Genomic DNA, 19,901 nt, shown 5'->3' on the forward strand with positions numbered 1-19,901 from the left:
CCTCCTCCGCCTTCCATTCCCTTGTCCTGCGCCGCCGTGTCCTTCTCCCACCAACCGCAAACCCCGCCCAAAAACCCTAGCCCGGCCGCCGCCGCCATGGACGCCGCCGCCCTGGAGAAGCTCATCCTGGACCTGCACGCCATCGAGGCCGTCAAGCTGGGCTCCTTCGTGCTCAAGTCCGGCATCACCTCCCCGATCTACCTCGACCTGCGCGCGCTCGTCTCGCACCCGCGCCTGCTCTCCGCCATCGCCGCGCTGCTCGCCACCCTCCCCGCCACGCGCCCCTACGGCATCCTCTGCGGGGTGCCCTACACCGCGCTCCCCATCGCCTCGGTCCTCTCCGTCGACCGCGGCCTCCCCATGCTCATGCGCCGCAAGGAGGTCAAGACCCACGGCACCGCCAAGGCCATCGAGGGCTCCTTCCGCGCCGGCGACACCGTCCTCATCATCGAGGACCTCGTCACCAGCGGCGCGTCCGTGCTCGAGACCGCGGGCCCCCTCCGCGCCGAGGGCCTCGTCGTCGCCGACGCCGTCGTCGTCGTCGACCGCGAGCAGGGCGGCCGCGAGAACCTCGCCGCCAACGGCATCACGCTCCACTCGCTCATGACCCTCACCGAGGTGCTCGCCGTGCTGCTCAAGCACGGCAAGGTCGGCGAGGAGAAGGCCGCTGAGGTGAAGCAGTTCCTCGATGCCAACAGGAAGGTCACCGTTCCTGGTGCCGCCCCCGCCGTTAAGCCCAAGGTCGCCAGGATGCCGTTCGCTCAGAGGGCTGGGCTGGCCAAGAACCCCATGGGGAAGAAGCTCTTCGAGGTCATGGAGGCCAAGCAGAGCAATCTCTGTGTTTCCGCGGATGTTGCCACGGCTAAGGAGCTCCTTGACCTTGCTGAGAAGGTACAGTTTCTTAATTATTATTCATGGGTTAAGCACTTTTATGTCAGCAAGTTAAATTGTTCTTTTCTGATGGAATTGCCCATGACCATTTCTGAGATTTGTCAATCAATATTATAATGTGTACCTTAGCATCAGCCTCCTAAATTAGGTACGAAGCAAATCTAGGAGTGCAAGACTTCAGTCCTTCAGAACTGAATGCATTGACTTGCTACATGAACAGCGACATCTTAACAACTTTTTTCATTGTATTATGATGTTTGTTTGCTTGGATGCAGCTGTTTATCTTTACACTATAAGCTGTTTATCTTGGGTGTTCTCTATGATAATTGTCTAGTTGCAGTTTTTTTAGCAAGCTGGCTGTTTCATTACACTGTCATTTGTCAAGTTGTAGGCCCCTTCAGCAAGCTAAGCATAAAGCCACCCCCTTAACCTGAGCTTTAACATAGTTCTCTCGTTTTTATGCAGGTTGGTCATGAGATTTGCATGCTGAAAACGCATGTCGATATCCTGTCGGATTTTACCCCTGATTTTGGCACAAAGCTTCGCTCGGTATGCTCTCCTGTGATGCAACATCGTCATTTCTTTTCATCATGCTTTACTATTAATAATGTCACAATTTTCATATAATGGGATTTTACCTTCCTTTTATCTTAAGATTGCTGAGAAGCACAACTTTTTGATCTTCGAAGACCGCAAGTTTGCTGATATTGGAAACACGGTAACTATGCAGTATGAAGGGTGAGAAAATGCACCATGAACTATCTTTTCTTTCTTTTTGCATATGTATGCAATATGTTCACAGCTTGCACTTTTATTTCAGGGGGATATTCCGCATATTAGAATGGGCTGATATTGTTAACGCACATATAATTCCTGGACCTGGAATTGTTGATGGTTTGAAGCTCAAGGTATACATGTTTTATAAATATTATTAAGTTAATGTGGCAGCCACTAATTGCTTTAGTAGTGCTCTCAGTAACTGCATTGTTCTGGTATTGAAGGGTTTACCAAAAGGAAGAGGGCTACTTTTGCTTGCTGAAATGAGCTCAGCTGGCAATCTTGCTCAGGGAGATTATACTGCAGCGGCTGTAAAGATAGCCGAGCAACATTCTGATTTTGTAATTGGATTCATATCAGTAAATCCTGCATCTTGGTCGGTTGCACCATCAAGTCCAGCATTTATCCATGCCACTCCTGGTGTGCAGATGGTTTCTGGAGGAGATGCTCTTGGGCAACAATACACCACTCCTTATTCTGTGAGTTTAACCTTCTCATCACGGAGTGTTTTTTTCAGATATGTTAATGCTTTCAAGTTTTATGGAGCATCCAGAGTTGACTTAGCAGTATTATCTTGCATCTGCTATGCTGCACAAGAAGTTTATTATTCAGCTATTTCTCTAGTTATATAATAATTTGGAAAGCTTGGAGGTTGCCTCTTCTGATTTTAGTGGCCATATGTGCCATTTAATATATGTCAGTTGAGGATTTGTTAGAAATGGTACCAGCTGTGTGCTGATATGGAGTATGGCCTGAGGTTGGGACAATCCAGTATGTTGTATCTATCTTACTACAGTAGCTTGGATATGTTTTCCCCATGCTCACCTGAATGACACGATAAGCAGGATTGACCTCTGAGATATAGATTCCGACTAGCTTAAGAATTTTTTCAGGAGATCAAATTTAATTTTCTGTTCTCGTGCACACCATAGGTTCACACGTGCTCATTTGGTGTTCTCTACAGTCTTCTAGCCAGCCATCTTCTTGGAGCTATGTTACAACAAATTAATTTAACTATATATTTCGTATTAGGGTCAGGGTAGCAGTATTAATTTGTTATTAGAACTTGAGATTTGGCACCCTCTGCTGTTGCAATCTGCTTATCTACTGTTGTGTCTCACCTGCACCATGGCTGTTTCAATACAGGTCATAAACGACAGGGGCAGTGATATAATCATAGTTGGCCGTGGGATCATAAAGGCGAGCGATCCCGCTGAGACCGCGAGGGAGTACCGCATCCAAGGGTGGCAGGCCTACCAATCCAGCTTGTGAGGAAGCTGCTCCAACGCGTCTTCAGTGTAAACCTATACACTGGCATTCGTGCGATTGATGTAATAAGAGTCTCCTGTTGGAGCTGAGTTCCTTGTGCCCACTGTCTGCACTTACTGTTATGGGAAATAATCTGAAATCATGGTAATAGAAGAACCAAGTTCCCATGAACATACTAGCAATTGCATGTTTACTCATCCCTGGTTTGCCAATCATAGAGTGGTATCTGCTTTAGGGTGGATATCAATCCCAAACAAAGTTTAACTGCTTTGTTTGAAATTAAGGCAGATTGAATCACATGTTTTGTCTGTAATTTGGTACTCATTTCATTATTGAGCTGAGCGATAGAGCTGAATCGCTCTTCCCCGAAATTGTTTCAGATCTGAGCCTTTAACTGTAATCCCAAGCTGCTTGAACAGAATTTTTACATATATTATTTAAATTTACTGCAACATCTTTTATGTTTCCAATCAAATGAACGATGGGGGCACCAGAACTCCTAAGTTTTTTTGTTTTCCAGATTTCATAAAAGGTGCAACACAATGATGTATTTTCGTCAATGTAGTGCGTATGTAAAATTTCACAAGAACATCAAAAGAGGCAAGCCTACGGATTTTTATGTTTTGTTTTGGATTAAGGGTGCCATGACATTTGAACATAATTTTCTTTTTTATGTGTTGTGTGTCGTCCTTTTCTTTTCCCTGCCTTTGCGTGCTTGTGTTTGAGGATTTTGGATTTCATAAGACTTTCTTTTCTTTTCCCTGCCTCTGCGCGTTCTTGTGTTTGAGAATTCTGTATTTCATAGACTTTCTTTTCGAGGATGAATTTTGGATATCAATAGACGCACTTTGGGTTGGTAAATCCTATTTACCTACGCCCCTCCTTCAAACAGGGTGATCTGGACCACACACTTTATTAATTTTTAGAAACCATAGGTACAATGTGTGGATCTGGCGGCATATCCAGCCTTAATAAGTGACAACCTGGTTCTGAACTAGAGGAAAATTTAGCCAGGTTATGGACACGTCTATTACAATCTCTATTCTCAAATTTAAAAATCATTGCATCAAAAGAAGGCAGCATAGATTGGATTTCCCGCACTAATGAACCGTAGTGGCTCTTAGTACTTGTCTTGATTGCCTCGATCACACCACTGCAGTCGGAATTCACCTCTATTCGCCGTGCACCTATGTAAAGTGCAAGTGCCTGCATGCCAGCGCCTCAAGCGTTGCTAGATCAGAGACACCGTCCATAACATCCGCACTTGAGCCTTGATAAACATCAGCTACGCCCTGCATAGTGCAACCCATGCTCCTCTCCTTGCTACCTTTGCCTCTGCACCATCTACATTTATTTTCGATAACCCTTCTGAGGTGTCGTCCATCACTACACCTGTTGCATTGGGCTCGAGTTCCCTTCCTTCTCAATTATCGGCATCGCTAGCAGCAGCTCGTGCAAATAGTTTGTCAAAAAACTGAAGATCGATAAGGGACTCTGAAAAATCGCCTCATGAATAACCTTCCTTCTAGCTGTCCATATTGCCCATAGGACCACCAGAACCTTGATGAAATCCTCCAGTTCAATTAGATGGAATATCCATTGTTTTGCATCACTAGTATTATGCGCTGTCAAGTGTTCATCAAGCTCATGGTCGATCAACGCCCAGAGGCTTCGAGCCATCAAACAATCAATCAGAGAATGCTTCCAAGAATCAACCGGGTGGTGGCAGATCGTACACTCACTCGACGTCTCCATCTGACGATGCTGCAACACATCCTCGTTGGGATCGAATGCAAGGCCAGACGCCAAGCAAAATTTCTAACATTTGATGGAACCTTTGTCTTCAAGAGTTTGTCCACAAAATTACTATCCTATGGTGATAGGTTAGTTCTTATTAATTCAGTATTAACTAGCTTACCGATGTTTATGTTGTCTTTCCTGCAAATACCTGTTGGGGTTAGGAAACGTTTGGACTTCTATAGATCAAGATTCTTTTGGCAGTCTGTAATATCCCAGGTATTAGGGTTACAAAAATAGAGGAAACAGATGTGTGCATTGCATTCATGCATAGAAAATCTGGGGAATTTTCGCGCTTTAAAGTAAAACAGATCCACGATGATCGAAGTTTCACTTGACCTTGGTGGAATTGAAGTAGCTCATCAAGTCAAGCGCTATAAACCTCAATGTGACTTTGTTAAAACCTTGTTTTGGGTAGAGATGATTTGATCTTAGGGGTTAGATCAAATGGAACTAATAATTAACACAACAACACTCTATCCAATGATCAATTGCTTGATCTCATAAAAGATCATAATATGGAATTCCTTGCCATAGCATATGAACACCAATTCAACTGCAAACCAAGTAACAATAAAATGGAGAAACCATTCTTCACTTATCTTTTCCATGTCTTAAACTAATCCTTGATCCTAACATGAACCTCATGGTATTCATTCTATTTCAACCTTGGAGACAAGACCAGGAGATCCAACTAAGGAATATAATCCTTCTCTATTCCATATTGTTGCACATCAAACCTAGAGAGGTGAGAGTTCTATAATAATTATTAGAGAAGCAATAACAAACCTTGAGTTAAACCTTGGATATACATCCAAGTATTCAAATCATCACCCTTGAAGAGAAACCCTAGAATATTATTCCAGACTATCCCTAGAGAGAGAACCCATTTATATTAACCATAGATATTGGTGACCACATAATTATCTTTGGAGAATAACCTTAGGTTAGTATTGAAGTCCTTCCCAAGTGAGAGAGCCCATCCATATCAATTCCATCTTTACCTATTAATGAATAGAGGACAATCTTTGAACTAAATTATTGGGTTGTAACCCATTTCATCTTGGAGTGGTGAGATAACCAAATACCAAGTGGAATAAGACTATATCCATGAATTAGTGAAATAAGGGTTGGACTAATCCAACTAAGTTAGACAATTGAATCTTTAGCTCAGCAACCTAAATAAATATAAAGAGTACACCATAAACCCTAGAATAAACCATTCCTATATGAGAGAACTCAAGCTATGGAGTACACTAAAAATAAATGAGGCAACATCTGGATTTGAGAGAGAGAACTACTCTTATAACCAGATGATCATGTCATTATTGTTGAGTAGAACCTTAACATAATATCTCAGGCATTCTCCTGGGATATAAACTATTGAGCCAACCATGACCATGTCCACCTAAGGAATTATCGGAGAAGTACTATACCTTAGTTGATCAAGACAATACTTGACCTTAGAAGTGAGAAACCCGATTCTTGAGAGCTAACTTAGGAAGCCAAACCTTGATCATTATAAATTGTGTAATGATCATTAACCCTAAGAACTTGAGGTAGGAAATATTAAAGAACAAGATGATCATGTCTAATACATGATCATGCTTTAGAGAAATGTGAGGATAAGTTAAACCTAATACTATAAGAAGATATTAAACCTTCCATAAAATAATAAGGGAACCACTAGAAAACCTAAAACCATTTCCAATATACTGAGTAGAGAAACAACTGATTAGCAACAAACCTTGTATGGTTCAGCCCCTATAACAATCCAAATGATATTGGATGGAATCCTCCTATTAGTGGTGAGGAAGAGCAACTCTAGATAATTAAACAAGAGGTCTACCTACATTTAGAACCAATGCCCTATCCCAACTTTAACTTTCTTACCACATGGGGATCACAAGTATAATTCTAGAACCATGTCCAAGCTTGAATATGAGTAAGGGATTATTTAGTTAACCCTGAAATGAATCAAAATAACCTTAAACAATTCTCCCAATCTTTATCAATCATGAGCACATGAAATAATGTCATAAGATTATATTCTCAAATGAGAAACTAAGCAATGAGATCACCATACATTAATCAATGCTTGCAAGATAAAATAAGGTAAACATATCACCTATTATTATTCAAAAGCATTATATAAAACATGTTGAATCTCAAAAGAAAGAGAATGGAAATTATATATGTTGGCATACCTATTATGTATTATGAACTTATCACTACATTAAAAATCAAAAGAGCATGTCTCAAGTTGTAAATAGTATTTTAGAGAAAATTGATATACCAAATTAATTACAAATACCTGCAAACAGAAATTTAATTCAAAATATGAATTCAATCAAAGCAATAGAAAACAGAAAAAAAAAAGAGGAAAAAGAAAACAGAGAAAAGAAATAGAGAGGTGGTTTACCTGGACCTTACCTGGTCGGGCAGCCCAGCACCGCAGCCCACACGCCAGCCCAACAACCCAGCATTTGAGCCCAACAACCAACCACGTACCGATTCGCCTGGATAAGGCTGGAGACGAAGTCTTCGTCTTCGGCTTGGCCACCGTCGACGCATGCGAGGGCGCCAGCACGACGGCGAGCTCCACGTCCGCGATTGCCGCCGTTGTTGACCGCCGGCGCACGGCGGAGAAGCTATAAAGCGCGCAGAGACCTCCATTTCCTCTCTCTGCTCAATTTTTCGTCCAATGCCCGAAACCCTAGCCGCAGACCTCCGCTCGCCGCCGGCGATAGAGGCATCCCCGAGCTCCGCCATGACCACCAGCAACACCGCCGTCATCGACAAGCCCACCGTGCAAGAGGAATCGAGCCAGGGAGTCCTCAGTCGCCGATGGGAGCTCATTCCCTTTCGCCGGCCACCGCCAGTACCTCGACGTTCGCCGTCGATTGGGATCCCCACCGACCTCGCCGTCAAGCTCAACACGATCACGGTGAGCTCGCGCATCACCTGAGCTTCCTAGTGCATCGATTCGACGACCGTAGCCTCCTAGCGCCGAGCACCTGTAAACCCCGCCGCGGCACATCATCGCCGGCTGAGCTCCGGCGGCCATATCTTAGCGGCGCCGCCACCTAGACGCTCCCCACGGTAGTGCGCATCTGATGCGCAAGCTCACGCCGTCCCGCGTTCGCCAGAACGTCGGCGCCAGCCCTCACTGGCCGCCGGCAGGGAGTCCCCTGGCCACCGTGGCGATTTTGACCACAGTCAAAGCCACCGTGGCTGGTGACCTGGTCGATGGCCCACGGGTCGTTGACCCCGTGGGTAGGCAGCCCGGGTGTATTTAGTTGTTTTGTTTTATTTCAAATCCCATTTAAATCATCGCAACTTTACATGAATTTATAAAATTCATTTTAACTCTGAAAAATATGAATGAGATACCAAAATTCTTAGAAAAGTAAACTCTGTCCAATAAAAATATAACATGAAATTTTTATTTTTTTTAATAAAAATTTAATTGTTTTAAACTTAATCATTAAGCCTTTTCTTTAATTCTAAATTGAATTAAAATTCAATAAATAGTAAAACCTTTTAAAATAAATAAAAACCGGTAAGAAAAATAAAGAAAACATTAAAGCTATTTTTTCTTTATTTGTTATTTTGTTAAATCTTTATTTGTGGAAATTTAAACCCTAATTAATAATTATCTTAATTATTAATTATTTACAAATAGTAAAATGCCATATCTAACATTATTTTAATTTCAAAGATTATTAATAACTTCAATTTACTTAATGAAGTTAACTCCAAGAATTATAGGATAGTTAGGAAATCCTAGATCCATTAGAAACCAAGTGATAACCCATAATTTTATGGGGGATCCTAAAACCCTAATACCATTTAGAACCTAGCTCCATTATTTTATATGTGAAACCTAAATGGATTCCAAACCCAAACCCCAAATAACATGTGATCATGTCACTTCATTAGTTATCATAGATCCATATCTAACAACCAAATACTAGTTCAAATCCACATAAAATATGGGAACCCTATCACTACCAAATAGCATCCCATGTGTTCATCAAACCTAAATGATCAATTAGGGTCAACCAAGTATAAACCTTAGATCCTATTACCTAAGATTTCATCCTTAATTAACCTTGACTAGCATCACACCATTGTGATGAACCCTAATAGCAATCATGCCAATATTGTACATCGAATCCATACACACTAAACCCTACTAATAATACATACTTGTGCACTATCCTATTTAGGAACCAACTATTCTTTACCTAGTGGATCCAATAGTAAAACCTATACCACCTCAACCCTAATTGAAATACTTCTTATTACTTAAGAAGTATGTTCTTCGAAAGTTATTCTTTTGAAATAAATAAAGAATCATCATCAACCCCGCTTATAAGGACCTATAAACCCTAGCCAGCTATCACCAACAAGGTATACCACCTTGATAACAACTATTAGTAAATAAAATGTTTAGGCTTAATTCAACAATCAAGCCTAGTAGCTGATGAATCCAACTAGGTTGTGATCCATCTAATAATTACTTCAGAAACTAGATGAAACCATAGTCAACCATAGAACCCCACCAGTTTAATTATCATACTTGTTCTTTATTAAATAACATGTTCTTCAAAAGTTATTCTTTTAAAGAATATAACAAGTAATCATCAACCATGCCTTATAGGACTTAAAATTGACAACTGCTCTTTACTTATTATACAACTACTATTCCTGGGTGTGTATGATTGTTACTATTCAGTTTACCACCTGCTTATGATCCTAAAACAACACCACCCTGAATAAGAACCTTGTTTGTGATTCACTTTAAAAGTGCAACAAACCCTGAACTAATCATTACCACTCACTAATCCTAAATCATCGGGGTTAGGTCACGCTTAGAGCGATTGCATCTCATACTTATGCATTATTGCATCCTTGCCAATCTTTTAAACATCGTCCTTACCGGACGATGATGCTATTTCAGAATTTGGAGTTAATGCGTATCGAAGACCTTGCCCGCATAATCTTGCAATCAAGAAAGGCAAGTTCATCGCTTGCTCATGTCATTTGAGTATTTCTATCAAATTACTTGCAAAGTATTATGGTTATCACTATTGCATAAAAATCAAAACCACTACTTTCATAACTATGAATATGACTATGTGGTGGGCAATGGAACCATGGATTGTGTTGATATGGTGGAGGTTCCATTGCACGGGTTTATATCCATCCAGGATTAAACAACAAATGTCGCCAGTGATTCTTGTGCCGTAATACCCGTGTTAACCATAAGATCCGGAGTGGGACGGAGTAGTCAAAAGTGTTTCCACCTCTCGTTCATCAACGGATGCGCTTTACCGTAGTACACTTGTAATCCAAGGGGGCAAGCTGGTGAGGCCGGGGAGTCCTAAGTCCCCACGGCATAGTCCGTAGTACACTTGTCGCCCGAAGGAGCAAGATGGTGAGGTCGGGGAGTCCTAAGTCCCCACGGTATTGCGGTCTATGAGGGATTGTAAGGTGTCCGGAACGGTCTATCCATGATGATAGGGGAAGGCATATGAATGCCCGGAACGGTCTCATCATGGATATAGGGGAGGACAATCTTACAAAAGGGTGGGTGTTCGAGGTAGCGGAGGAACATGATTGGCTAGACCTTATACCGGGCCTCACACCATAGGAAGTGTGGACGGGTTGCGCGCTCGGTTGGCACCAAGGTTAAGATCTCTTATGGGTAAAGCAACACACCTCTGCAGAGTGTAAAGAACCGTGACCTGTCACTCCCTGTTCCGGGATATGGAACCGCGAACGCGGCCGGAAAGGAGCTCCATGAAGTTCTAGTAAACCGGTGAAGGCCGACGGACATAGTTCTTCCGAATAAAAGCAATCTTTTGAAGAAATGATTATGAAAACTTGCATTGGTATTAGACTTTCTGGTCTAATGCCGTAGCTAGTGCATTAAACACCTCTTTCCTATAATGAACTTGTTGAGTACGCTCGTACTCATCCCACTCTTAAATCCCCTGCTTAGATATGGAGGCATCGAAGGAGGATCTAAAGTGCAACTCGAAGGCCGAGGAGTCAACAACTACTTCACGAGACAGGACCCTGTCAGAGGAGTCAGATACCACATCCAACAAGGAGAAAACCTAGTTTAGCCATAGAAGGGAACTAGCTTCCTAAACCTAGCTCCTATTTAGCTAGAGTCTATTCTTAGCCTCTATAGTTAGTGTAACACTCTACAAATAGAGTTCGTGATAAAACTAGGCTACGAGTCGTTCTTCCGGAGTTTATTTGCGGCTTTACCTCATTGTAAAGTAGGAGGCTGTGATGATCTTATGTAACCGAGTCAATGTTGTAATTATATAGACATGCCTTGGACCCGCATATGTTTCGTTGTACCACTCGAGCGATATAATACTAGTGGAACGGTGTTTCATTGGTGTTATATCAGACTTGCATACTACACCATGCAAGTGGTATGCCGGGTCACCACAGTTGGTATCGAGCAAATGCTTTGACCTTAGGATTAAAACCCTTTAAAGGAGACCTATAGGATTGGTAGTGTCTATAGGAAGTTGTCTTAGTTAAACCAAATACTTCTTATGACTTGAGATGGATATTCACTTGAGAATAATCCTGACACACTTGAGTCAACATTTCTTACCTAACTTACCAAGATAAAGTAAAGTTAGTCAGCTAATCCCAAACATGTAGTACCTCATGAAGTCCTTAAAATAATAGATGAGTAGACCCCAGTTGGTATACAATACATGGTAGTCCAAAGAGAGGATACAACCTTAAGGAAGATATCCTATTGGAAGATGTGTACCAACACATTTATGATTAAATAAAATTATCCAGACCTGTAATAGGAGTAATATTAAGTGATGAAGATAATTAAGATATCCTAATAGAAGATGTAGACCCGTATAAGTAACGAGTAAGTAAAAATTATCTAGACATGTGAAACAACTGATAGTGTGAAAAATATGAGTTATGTGAGGTAGTATAGACCATGATGAGTCAATCATGGAAAATAAGGAAGAGGGATAGGAATAATATATGCCAACTTACATGGTAGAGTTGTTAATCATATATGATTCACTTGAGAGTCATTATGTGATGGACTAAAACATCATAAATAATTAGGATGAGTATGATATGAAGACAAGTGTTCAACAATAGTGCAAGAATTGTGTTCCAAAACAATAAGAAGTGTGCCAAGCACATCATAACCATAGTCTTATGATAGTAGAAACACTTGGAAGTATTGGAGCTATAATCCAATAGTTATGTGTTTAGAGTAGCCATGTTAGAATTTAGTGATACCAAGTGAGTTAGTCCTCAACATAATAGAAGTTAAGTAGTACTTCCAAAGAAAATTAGGTTAACCTTAGCTATCCTAGACCACTTTGTTTCAAGTTTATCTCATTGCAAATGTGCAATTAAGGTAAAGGTTGAGACAAATAGTAGAATCCCATATATTCGTGCTAAGTATCACGATATAAACCTATCTTATGTGGTGTTATATATTACACATCGAGCCCGATGTTTAGAGATGTCATACACAACTATTTTATTCAGGCTTATGATGATGTATATTATAAGCACAAAGCTGAATCTTCTTGGATTTTATTGGATTTTCATTGATTGACTAGATCCATACATGAAGTTTGACTTTGATATGCAAATGCATGTTGCAATATCAAGTTCTTATTTGATGCTATAGATCTAGAGGGTAATGGTAAACGTGTGAGGAAGTGACGAATTCTGAAGATCTTGAAGACAAGATGAAGGTACATCACACAAAGGAAGAAAAGTTGTGGGAAGCAACCACAATACTCTGAAGGAAGTACCAACCTAAACTTATGCTTTACCTCAATAAAGGAGTACTTTAGTACAGAAGAAGCATGAAGGTGAGAAATATGATGATTATGGTGAAGCTCAAGCAGATCCCTAGTCATCATGGAAGAGGGAATGCATGGGAAATCATTTAGGATACTATAATCATAGTGTCAGCTAGTGGTTTTCTTGCAAAATAAACCCTGAATGAAGGAAGGTGATATATGAAATCATAGCAGACATAAGAAGACCATAGTCGATATCGGAAGACCACAATTGGTATAATATCAATACTCGCGAGATAAAATAGAAGATGTCTCGACCAGTTTATAAGAACCTATAATAGAATCCATTTTTAGATATCAAATAGCCACAGTAGGTATAATAACCACAGCCGGTATTAGCTGGTAATACAAATAGTCCACGATTTAATTATTTATAACAAAAGTTTGTGAACAAATAAAAATCTTGTCAGCCAAATAGCTAGATCTAGAAACATTTAGTCGAAGGATTCACATTGGATGTCCACAATTGAGTGGATACACCACAAACATTCTTACACCACAAACATTCTTCGCGAGACCTTAGAAGAAGTAAAACCCATAAGTTAGAACCAGACCAATATTCCAACCATAAATCCAATAGTTGGAAGAAAAGGAGTTGAAGACCATAAGAAAACTCTAAAGGGTAGAGTAAAGATTGAGTTGGATGTACAATGACTCAATACTTTAAAGCAAGATAGAAGAAGAAGGTCTGAACTGAGAGGAAGTTCAATCTTATTTTCATAAGACTGTTGAACACTAGTTTCAGAAGGATGTCAGACCAGAAGCCGAGGTTCATACCTCGAGGACGTAAGAAGTGGATTATAACTTGAGCAAGTGAGTAATATCTACTCGGAAGTACTTAAGCTCAAGTAAGTCAAAGATAAAGAAGTTGGACGAAGGAAATATCAGAGACCAGATATAGCTTAAGGAATTCAAAGACTGAAGGGATTTGACCATACCAGAATCAGAGACAACATGAAAGATTCCTTTCATGGAACCTAAATAACCCAAAATAGTTAGAGGTATCAACTATAAACCATGATTGGATGGACTAAATGAGTCTAATCCATTCTTAGGAAAAATAAACCATCACGACCAATTCCATAGCTAGGACCTCATTAAGTACCATTACTGCAATTTTGGTAGTAAGGGAAAAACAAAGACATATTTTATCAAATAGGAAAAATGTTATCCAATTAGTCCTCAATTAAGACTGTTAAGACAAGAAGAAGTCTCAATCATTGAATATTCAATGAGAAAGGAAACAAGCTTATAATATTGGAGGAAATCATGGAAGTAAAGGAAGTAATAGTTGTTTGATGTCAAACACTAATGGATTCCAGGAAGAATCTGGACAAGGGATATATTCAATTATATCCAAGTGAGATCACCAAGGAGTTTGAGAAAAGTCGGAGTCCGCATAAGTCGAACCACACTCCGGAAACGTGAGAGAGATCTAACTTCGAGGACGAAGTTTAGTTTAAGGGGTAGAGACCGTAATATCCCAGGTATTGGGGTTACAAAAATAGAGGAAACGAGATGTGTGCATTGCATTCATGCATAGAAAATCTGGGAATTTTCGCGCTTTAAAGTAAAACAGATCACAAGATATCGAAGTTTCACTTGACCTTGGTGGAATTGAAGTAGCTCATCAAGTCAAGCGCTATAAACCTCAATGTGACTTTGTTAAAACCTTGTTTTGGGTAGAGATGATTTGATCTTAGGGGTTAGATCAAGTGGAACTAATAATTAACACAACAACACTCTATCCAATGATCAATTGCTTGATCTCATAAAAGATCATAATATGGAATTCCTTGCCATAGCATATGAACACCAATTCAACTGCAAACCAAGTAACAATAAAATGGAGAAACCATTCTTCACTTATCTTTTCCATGTCTTAAACTAATCCTTGATCCTAACATGAACCTCATGGTATTCATTCTATTTCAACCTTGGAGACAAGACCAGGAGATCCAACTAAGGAATATAATCCTTCTCTATTCCATATTGTTGCACATCAAACCTAGAGAGGTGAGAGTTCTATAATAATTATTAGAGAAGCAATAACAAACCTTGAGTTAAACCTTGGATATACATCCAAGTATTCAAATCATCACCCTTGAAGAGAAACCCTAGAATATTATTCCAGACTATCCCTAGAGAGAGAACCCATTTATATTAACCATAGATATTGGTGACCACATAATTATCTTTGGAGAATAACCTTAGGTTAGTATTGAAGTCCTTCCCAAGTGAGAGAGCCCATCCATATCAATTCCATCTTTACCTATTAATGAATAGAGGACAATCTTTGAACTAAATTATTGGGTTGTAACCCATTTCATCTTGGAGTGGTGAGATAACCAAATACCAAGTGGAATAAGACTATATCCATGAATTAGTGAAATAAGGGTTGGACTAATCCAACTAAGTTAGACAATTGAATCTTTAGCTCAGCAACCTAAATAAATATAAAGAGTACACCATAAACCCTAGAATAAACCATTCCTATATGAGAGAACTCAAGCTATGGAGTACACTAAAAATAAATGAGGCAACATCTGGATTTGAGAGAGAGAACTACTCTTATAACCAGATGATCATGTCATTATTGTTGAGTAGAACCTTAACATAATATCTCAGGCATTCTCCTGGGATATAAACTATTGAGCCAACCATGACCATGTCCACCTAAGGAATTATCAGAGAAGTACTATACCTTAGTTGATCAAGACAATACTTGACCTTAGAAGTGAGAAACCTGATTCTTGAGAGCTAACTTAGGAAGCCAAACCTTGATCATTATAAATTGTGTAATGATCATTAACCCTAAGAACTTGAGGTAGGAAATATTAAAGAACAAGATGATCATGTCTAATACATGATCATGCTTTAGAGAAATGTGAGGATAAGTTAAACCTAATACTATAAGAAGATATTAAACCTTCCATAAAATAATAAGGGAACCACTAGAAAACCTAAAACCATTTCCAATATACTGAGTAGAGAAACAACTGATTAGCAACAAACCTTGTATGGTTCAGCCCCTATAACAATCCAAATGATATTGGATGGAATCCTCCTATTAGTGGTGAGGAAGAGCAACTCTAGATAATTAAACAAGAGGTCTACCTACATTTAGAACCAATGCCCTATCCCAACTTTAACTTTCTTACCACATGGGGATCACAAGTATAATTCTAGAACCATGTCCAAGCTTGAATATGAGTAAGGGGATTATTTAGTTAACCCCGAAATGAATCAAAATAACCTTAAACAATTCTCCCAATCTTTATCAATCATGAGCACATGAAATAATGTCATAAGATTATATTCTCAAATGAGAAACTAAGCAATGAGATCACCATACATTAATCAATGCTTGCAAGATAAAATAAGGTAAACATATCACCTATTATTATTCAAAAGCATTATATAAAACATGTTGAATCTCAAAAGAAAGAGAATGGAAATTATATATGTTGGCATACCTATTATGTATTATGAACTTATCACTACATTAAAAATCAAAAGAGCATGTCTCAAGTTGTAAATAGTATTTTAGAGAAAATTGATATACCAAATTAATTACAAATACCTGCAAACAGAAATTTAATTCAAAATATGAATTCAATCAAAGCAATAGAAAACAGAAAAAAAAAGAGGAAAAAGAAAACAGAGAAAAGAAATAGAGAGGTGGTTTACCTGGACCTTACCTGGTCGGGCAGCCCAGCACCGCAGCCCACACGCCAGCCCAACAACCCAGCATTTGAGCCCAACAACCAACCACGTACCGATTCGCCTGGATAAGGCTGGAGACGAAGTCTTCGTCTTCGGCTTGGCCACCGTCGACGCATGCGAGGGCGCCAGCACGACGGCGAGCTCCACGTCCGCGATTGCCGCCGTTGTTGACCGCCAGCGCACAGCGGAGAAGCTATAAAGCGCGCAGGAGACCTCCATTTCCTCTCTCTGCTCAATTTTTCGTCCAATGCCCGAAACCCTAGCCGCAGACCTCCGCTCGCCGCCGGCGATAGAGGCATCCCCGAGCTCCGCCATGACCACCAGCAACACCGCCGTCATCGACAAGCCCACCGTGCAAGAGGAATCGAGCCGGGGAGTCCTCGACCGCCGATGGGAGCTCATTCCCTTTCGCCGGCCACCGCCGGCACCTCGACGTTCGCCGTCGATTGGGATCCCCACCGACCTCGCCGTCAAGCTCAACACGATCACGGTGAGCTCGCGCATCACCCGAGCTTCCTAGTGCATCGATTCGACGACCGTAGCCTCCTAGCGCCGAGCACCCGTAAACCCCGCCGCGGCACATCATCGCCGGCCGAGCTCCGGCGGCCATATCTTAGCGGCGCCGCCACCTAGACGCTCCCCACGGTAGTGCGCATCTGATGCGCAAGCTCACGCCGTCCCGCGTTCGCCAGAACGTCGGCGCCAGCCCTCACTGGCCGCCGGCAGGGAGTCCCCTGGCCACCGTGGCGATTTTGACCACAGTCAAAGCCACCGTGGCTGGTGACCTGGTCGATGGCCCACGGGTCAGTGACCCTGTGGGTAGGCAGCCCGGGTGTATTTAGTTGTTTTGTTTTATTTCAAATCCCATTTAAATCACTGCAACTTTACATGAATTTATAAAATTCATTTTAACTCTGAAAAATATGAATGAGATACCAAAATTCTTAGAAAAGTAAACTCTGTCCAATAAAAATATAACATGAAATTTTTATTTTTTTTAATAAAAATTTAATTGTTTTAAACTTAATCATTAAGCCTTTTCTTTAATTCTAAATTGAATTAAAATTCAATAAATAGTAAAACCTTTTAAAATAAATAAAAACCGGTAAGAAAAATAAAGAAAACATTAAAGCTATTTTTTCTTTATTTGTTATTTTGTTAAATCTTTATTTGTGGAAATTTAAACCCTAATTAATAATTATCTTAATTATTAATTATTTACAAATAGTAAAATGCCATATCTAACATTATTTTAATTTCAAAGATTATTAATAACTTCAATTTACTTAATGAAGTTAACTCCAAGAATTATAGGATAGTTAGGAAATCCTAGATCCATTAGAAACCAAGTGATAACCCATAATTTTATGGGGGATCCTAAAACCCTAATACCATTTAGAACCTAGCTCCATTATTTTATATGTGAAACCTAAATGGATTCCAAACCCAAACCCCAAATAACATGTGATCATGTCACTTCATTAGTTATCATAGATCCATATCTAACAACCAAATACTAGTTCAAATCCACATAAAATATGGGAACCCTATCACTACCAAATAGCATCCCATGTGTTCATCAAACCTAAATGATCAATTAGGGTCAACCAAGTATAAACCTTAGATCCTATTACCTAAGATTTCATCCTTAATTAACCTTGACTAGCATCACACCATTGTGATGAACCCTAATAGCAATCATGCCAATATTGTACATCGAATCCATACACACTAAACCCTACTAATAATACATACTTGTGCACTATCCTATTTAGGAACCAACTATTCTTTACCTAGTGGATCCAATAGTAAAACCTATACCACCTCAACCCTAATTGAAATACTTCTTATTACTTAAGAAGTATGTTCTTCGAAAGTTATTCTTTTGAAATAAATAAAGAATCATCATCAACCCTGCTTATAAGGACCTATAAACCCTAGCCAGCTATCACCAACAAGGTATACCACCTTGATAACAACTATTAGTAAATAAAATGTTTAGGCTTAATTCAACAATCAAGCCTAGTAGCTGATGAATCCAACTAGGTTGTGATCCATCTAATAATTACTTCAGAAACTAGATGAAACCATAGTCAACCATAGAACCCCACCAGTTTAATTATCATACTTGTTCTTTATTAAATAACATGTTCTTCAAAAGTTATTCTTTTAAAGAATATAACAAGTAATCATCAACCATGCCTTATAGGACTTAAAATTGACAACTGCTCTTTACTTATTATACAACTACTATTCCTGGGTGTGTATGATTGTTACTATTCAGTTTACCACCTGCTTATGATCCTAAAACAACACCACCCTGAATAAGAACCTTGTTTGTGATTCACTTTAAAAGTGCAACAAACCCTGAACTAATCATTACCACTCACTAATCCTAAATCATCGGGGTTAGGTCACGCTTAGAGCGATTGCATCTCATACTTATGCATTATTGCATCCTTGCCAATCTTTTAAACATCGTCCTTACCGGACGATGATGCTATTTCAGAATTTGGAGTTAATGCGTATCGAAGACCTTGCCCGCATAATCTTGCAGTCAAGAAAGGCAAGTTCATCGCTTGCTCATGTCATTTGAGTATTTCTATCAAATTACTTGCAAAGTATTATGGTTATCACTATTGCATAAAAATCAAAACCACTACTTTCATAACTATGAATATGACTATGTGGTGGGCAATGGAACCATGGATTGTGTTGATATGGTGGAGGTTCCATTGCACGGGTTTATATCCATCCAGGATTAAACAACAAATGTCGCGATGATTCTTGTGCCGTAATACCCGTGTTAACCATAAGATCCGGAGTGGGACGGAGTAGTCAAAAGTGTTTCCACCTCTCGTTCATCAACGGATGCGCTTTACCGTAGTACACTTGTAATCCAAGGGGGCAAGTCTGGTGAGGCTGGGGAGTCCTAAGTCCCCACGGCATAGTCCGTAGTACACTTGTCGCCCGAAGGAGCAAGATGGTGAGGTCCGGGGAGTCCTAAGTCCCCACGGTATTGCGGTCTATGAGGGATTGTAAGGTGTCCGGAACGGTCTATCCATGATGATAGGGGAAGGCATATGAATGCCCGGAACGGTCTCATCATGGATATAGGGGAGGACAATCTTACAAAAGGGTGGGTGTTCGAGGTAGCGGAGGAACATGATTGGCTAGACCTTATACCGGGCCTCACACCATAGGAAGTGTGGACGGGTTGCGCGCCTGGTTGGCACCAAGGTTAAGATCTCTTATGGGTAAAGCAACACACCTCTGCGAGTGTAAAGAACCGTGACTGTCACTCCCTCGTTCCGGGATATGGAACTCGCGAACGCGGCCGGAAAGGAGCTCCATGAAGTTCTAGTAAACCGGTGAAGGCCGACGGACATAGTTCTTCCGAATAAAAGCAATCTTTTGAAGAAATGATTATGAAAACTTGCATTGGTATTAGACTTTCCGGTCTAATGCTGTAGCTAGTGCATTAAACACCTCTTTCCTATAATGAACTTGTTGAGTACGCTCGTACTCATCCCACTCTTAAATCCCCGCTTA

The 19,901-nt window shown here is 40.3% G+C and overlaps 1 protein-coding gene across 1 annotated transcript; it reads left to right on the plus strand.

The window, feature by feature from the left end:
• On the plus strand, window positions 1–3,110 carry LOC124667189 (uridine 5'-monophosphate synthase). Its single transcript, XM_047204506.1, has 6 exons — window positions 1–891; window positions 1,357–1,440; window positions 1,547–1,629; window positions 1,712–1,799; window positions 1,893–2,147; window positions 2,815–3,110. Exons 1-6 carry the CDS (start codon window positions 97–99, stop codon window positions 2,938–2,940), a joined length of 1,431 nt encoding a protein of 476 aa, XP_047060462.1. The 5' UTR covers window positions 1–96; the 3' UTR covers window positions 2,941–3,110.
• Window positions 3,111–19,901: the final 16,791 nt, after the last annotated feature.

This window comes from Lolium rigidum, chromosome 6 (genome assembly GCF_022539505.1).
Source record: "Lolium rigidum isolate FL_2022 chromosome 6, APGP_CSIRO_Lrig_0.1, whole genome shotgun sequence".
Lineage (NCBI taxonomy): Eukaryota > Viridiplantae > Streptophyta > Magnoliopsida > Poales > Poaceae > Lolium > Lolium rigidum.

Coding starts and splice junctions, on each gene's coding strand:
- LOC124667189 (XM_047204506.1), top strand. CDS start 97: ATGGACGCCGCCGCCCTGGAGAAGCTCATCCTGGACCTGCACGCCATC. Junction 1,441..1,546: donor TTGGCACAAAGCTTCGCTCG/GTATGCTCTCCT, acceptor TTTTATCTTAAG/ATTGCTGAGAAGCACAACTT. Junction 1,800..1,892: donor TTGATGGTTTGAAGCTCAAG/GTATACATGTTT, acceptor CTGGTATTGAAG/GGTTTACCAAAAGGAAGAGG.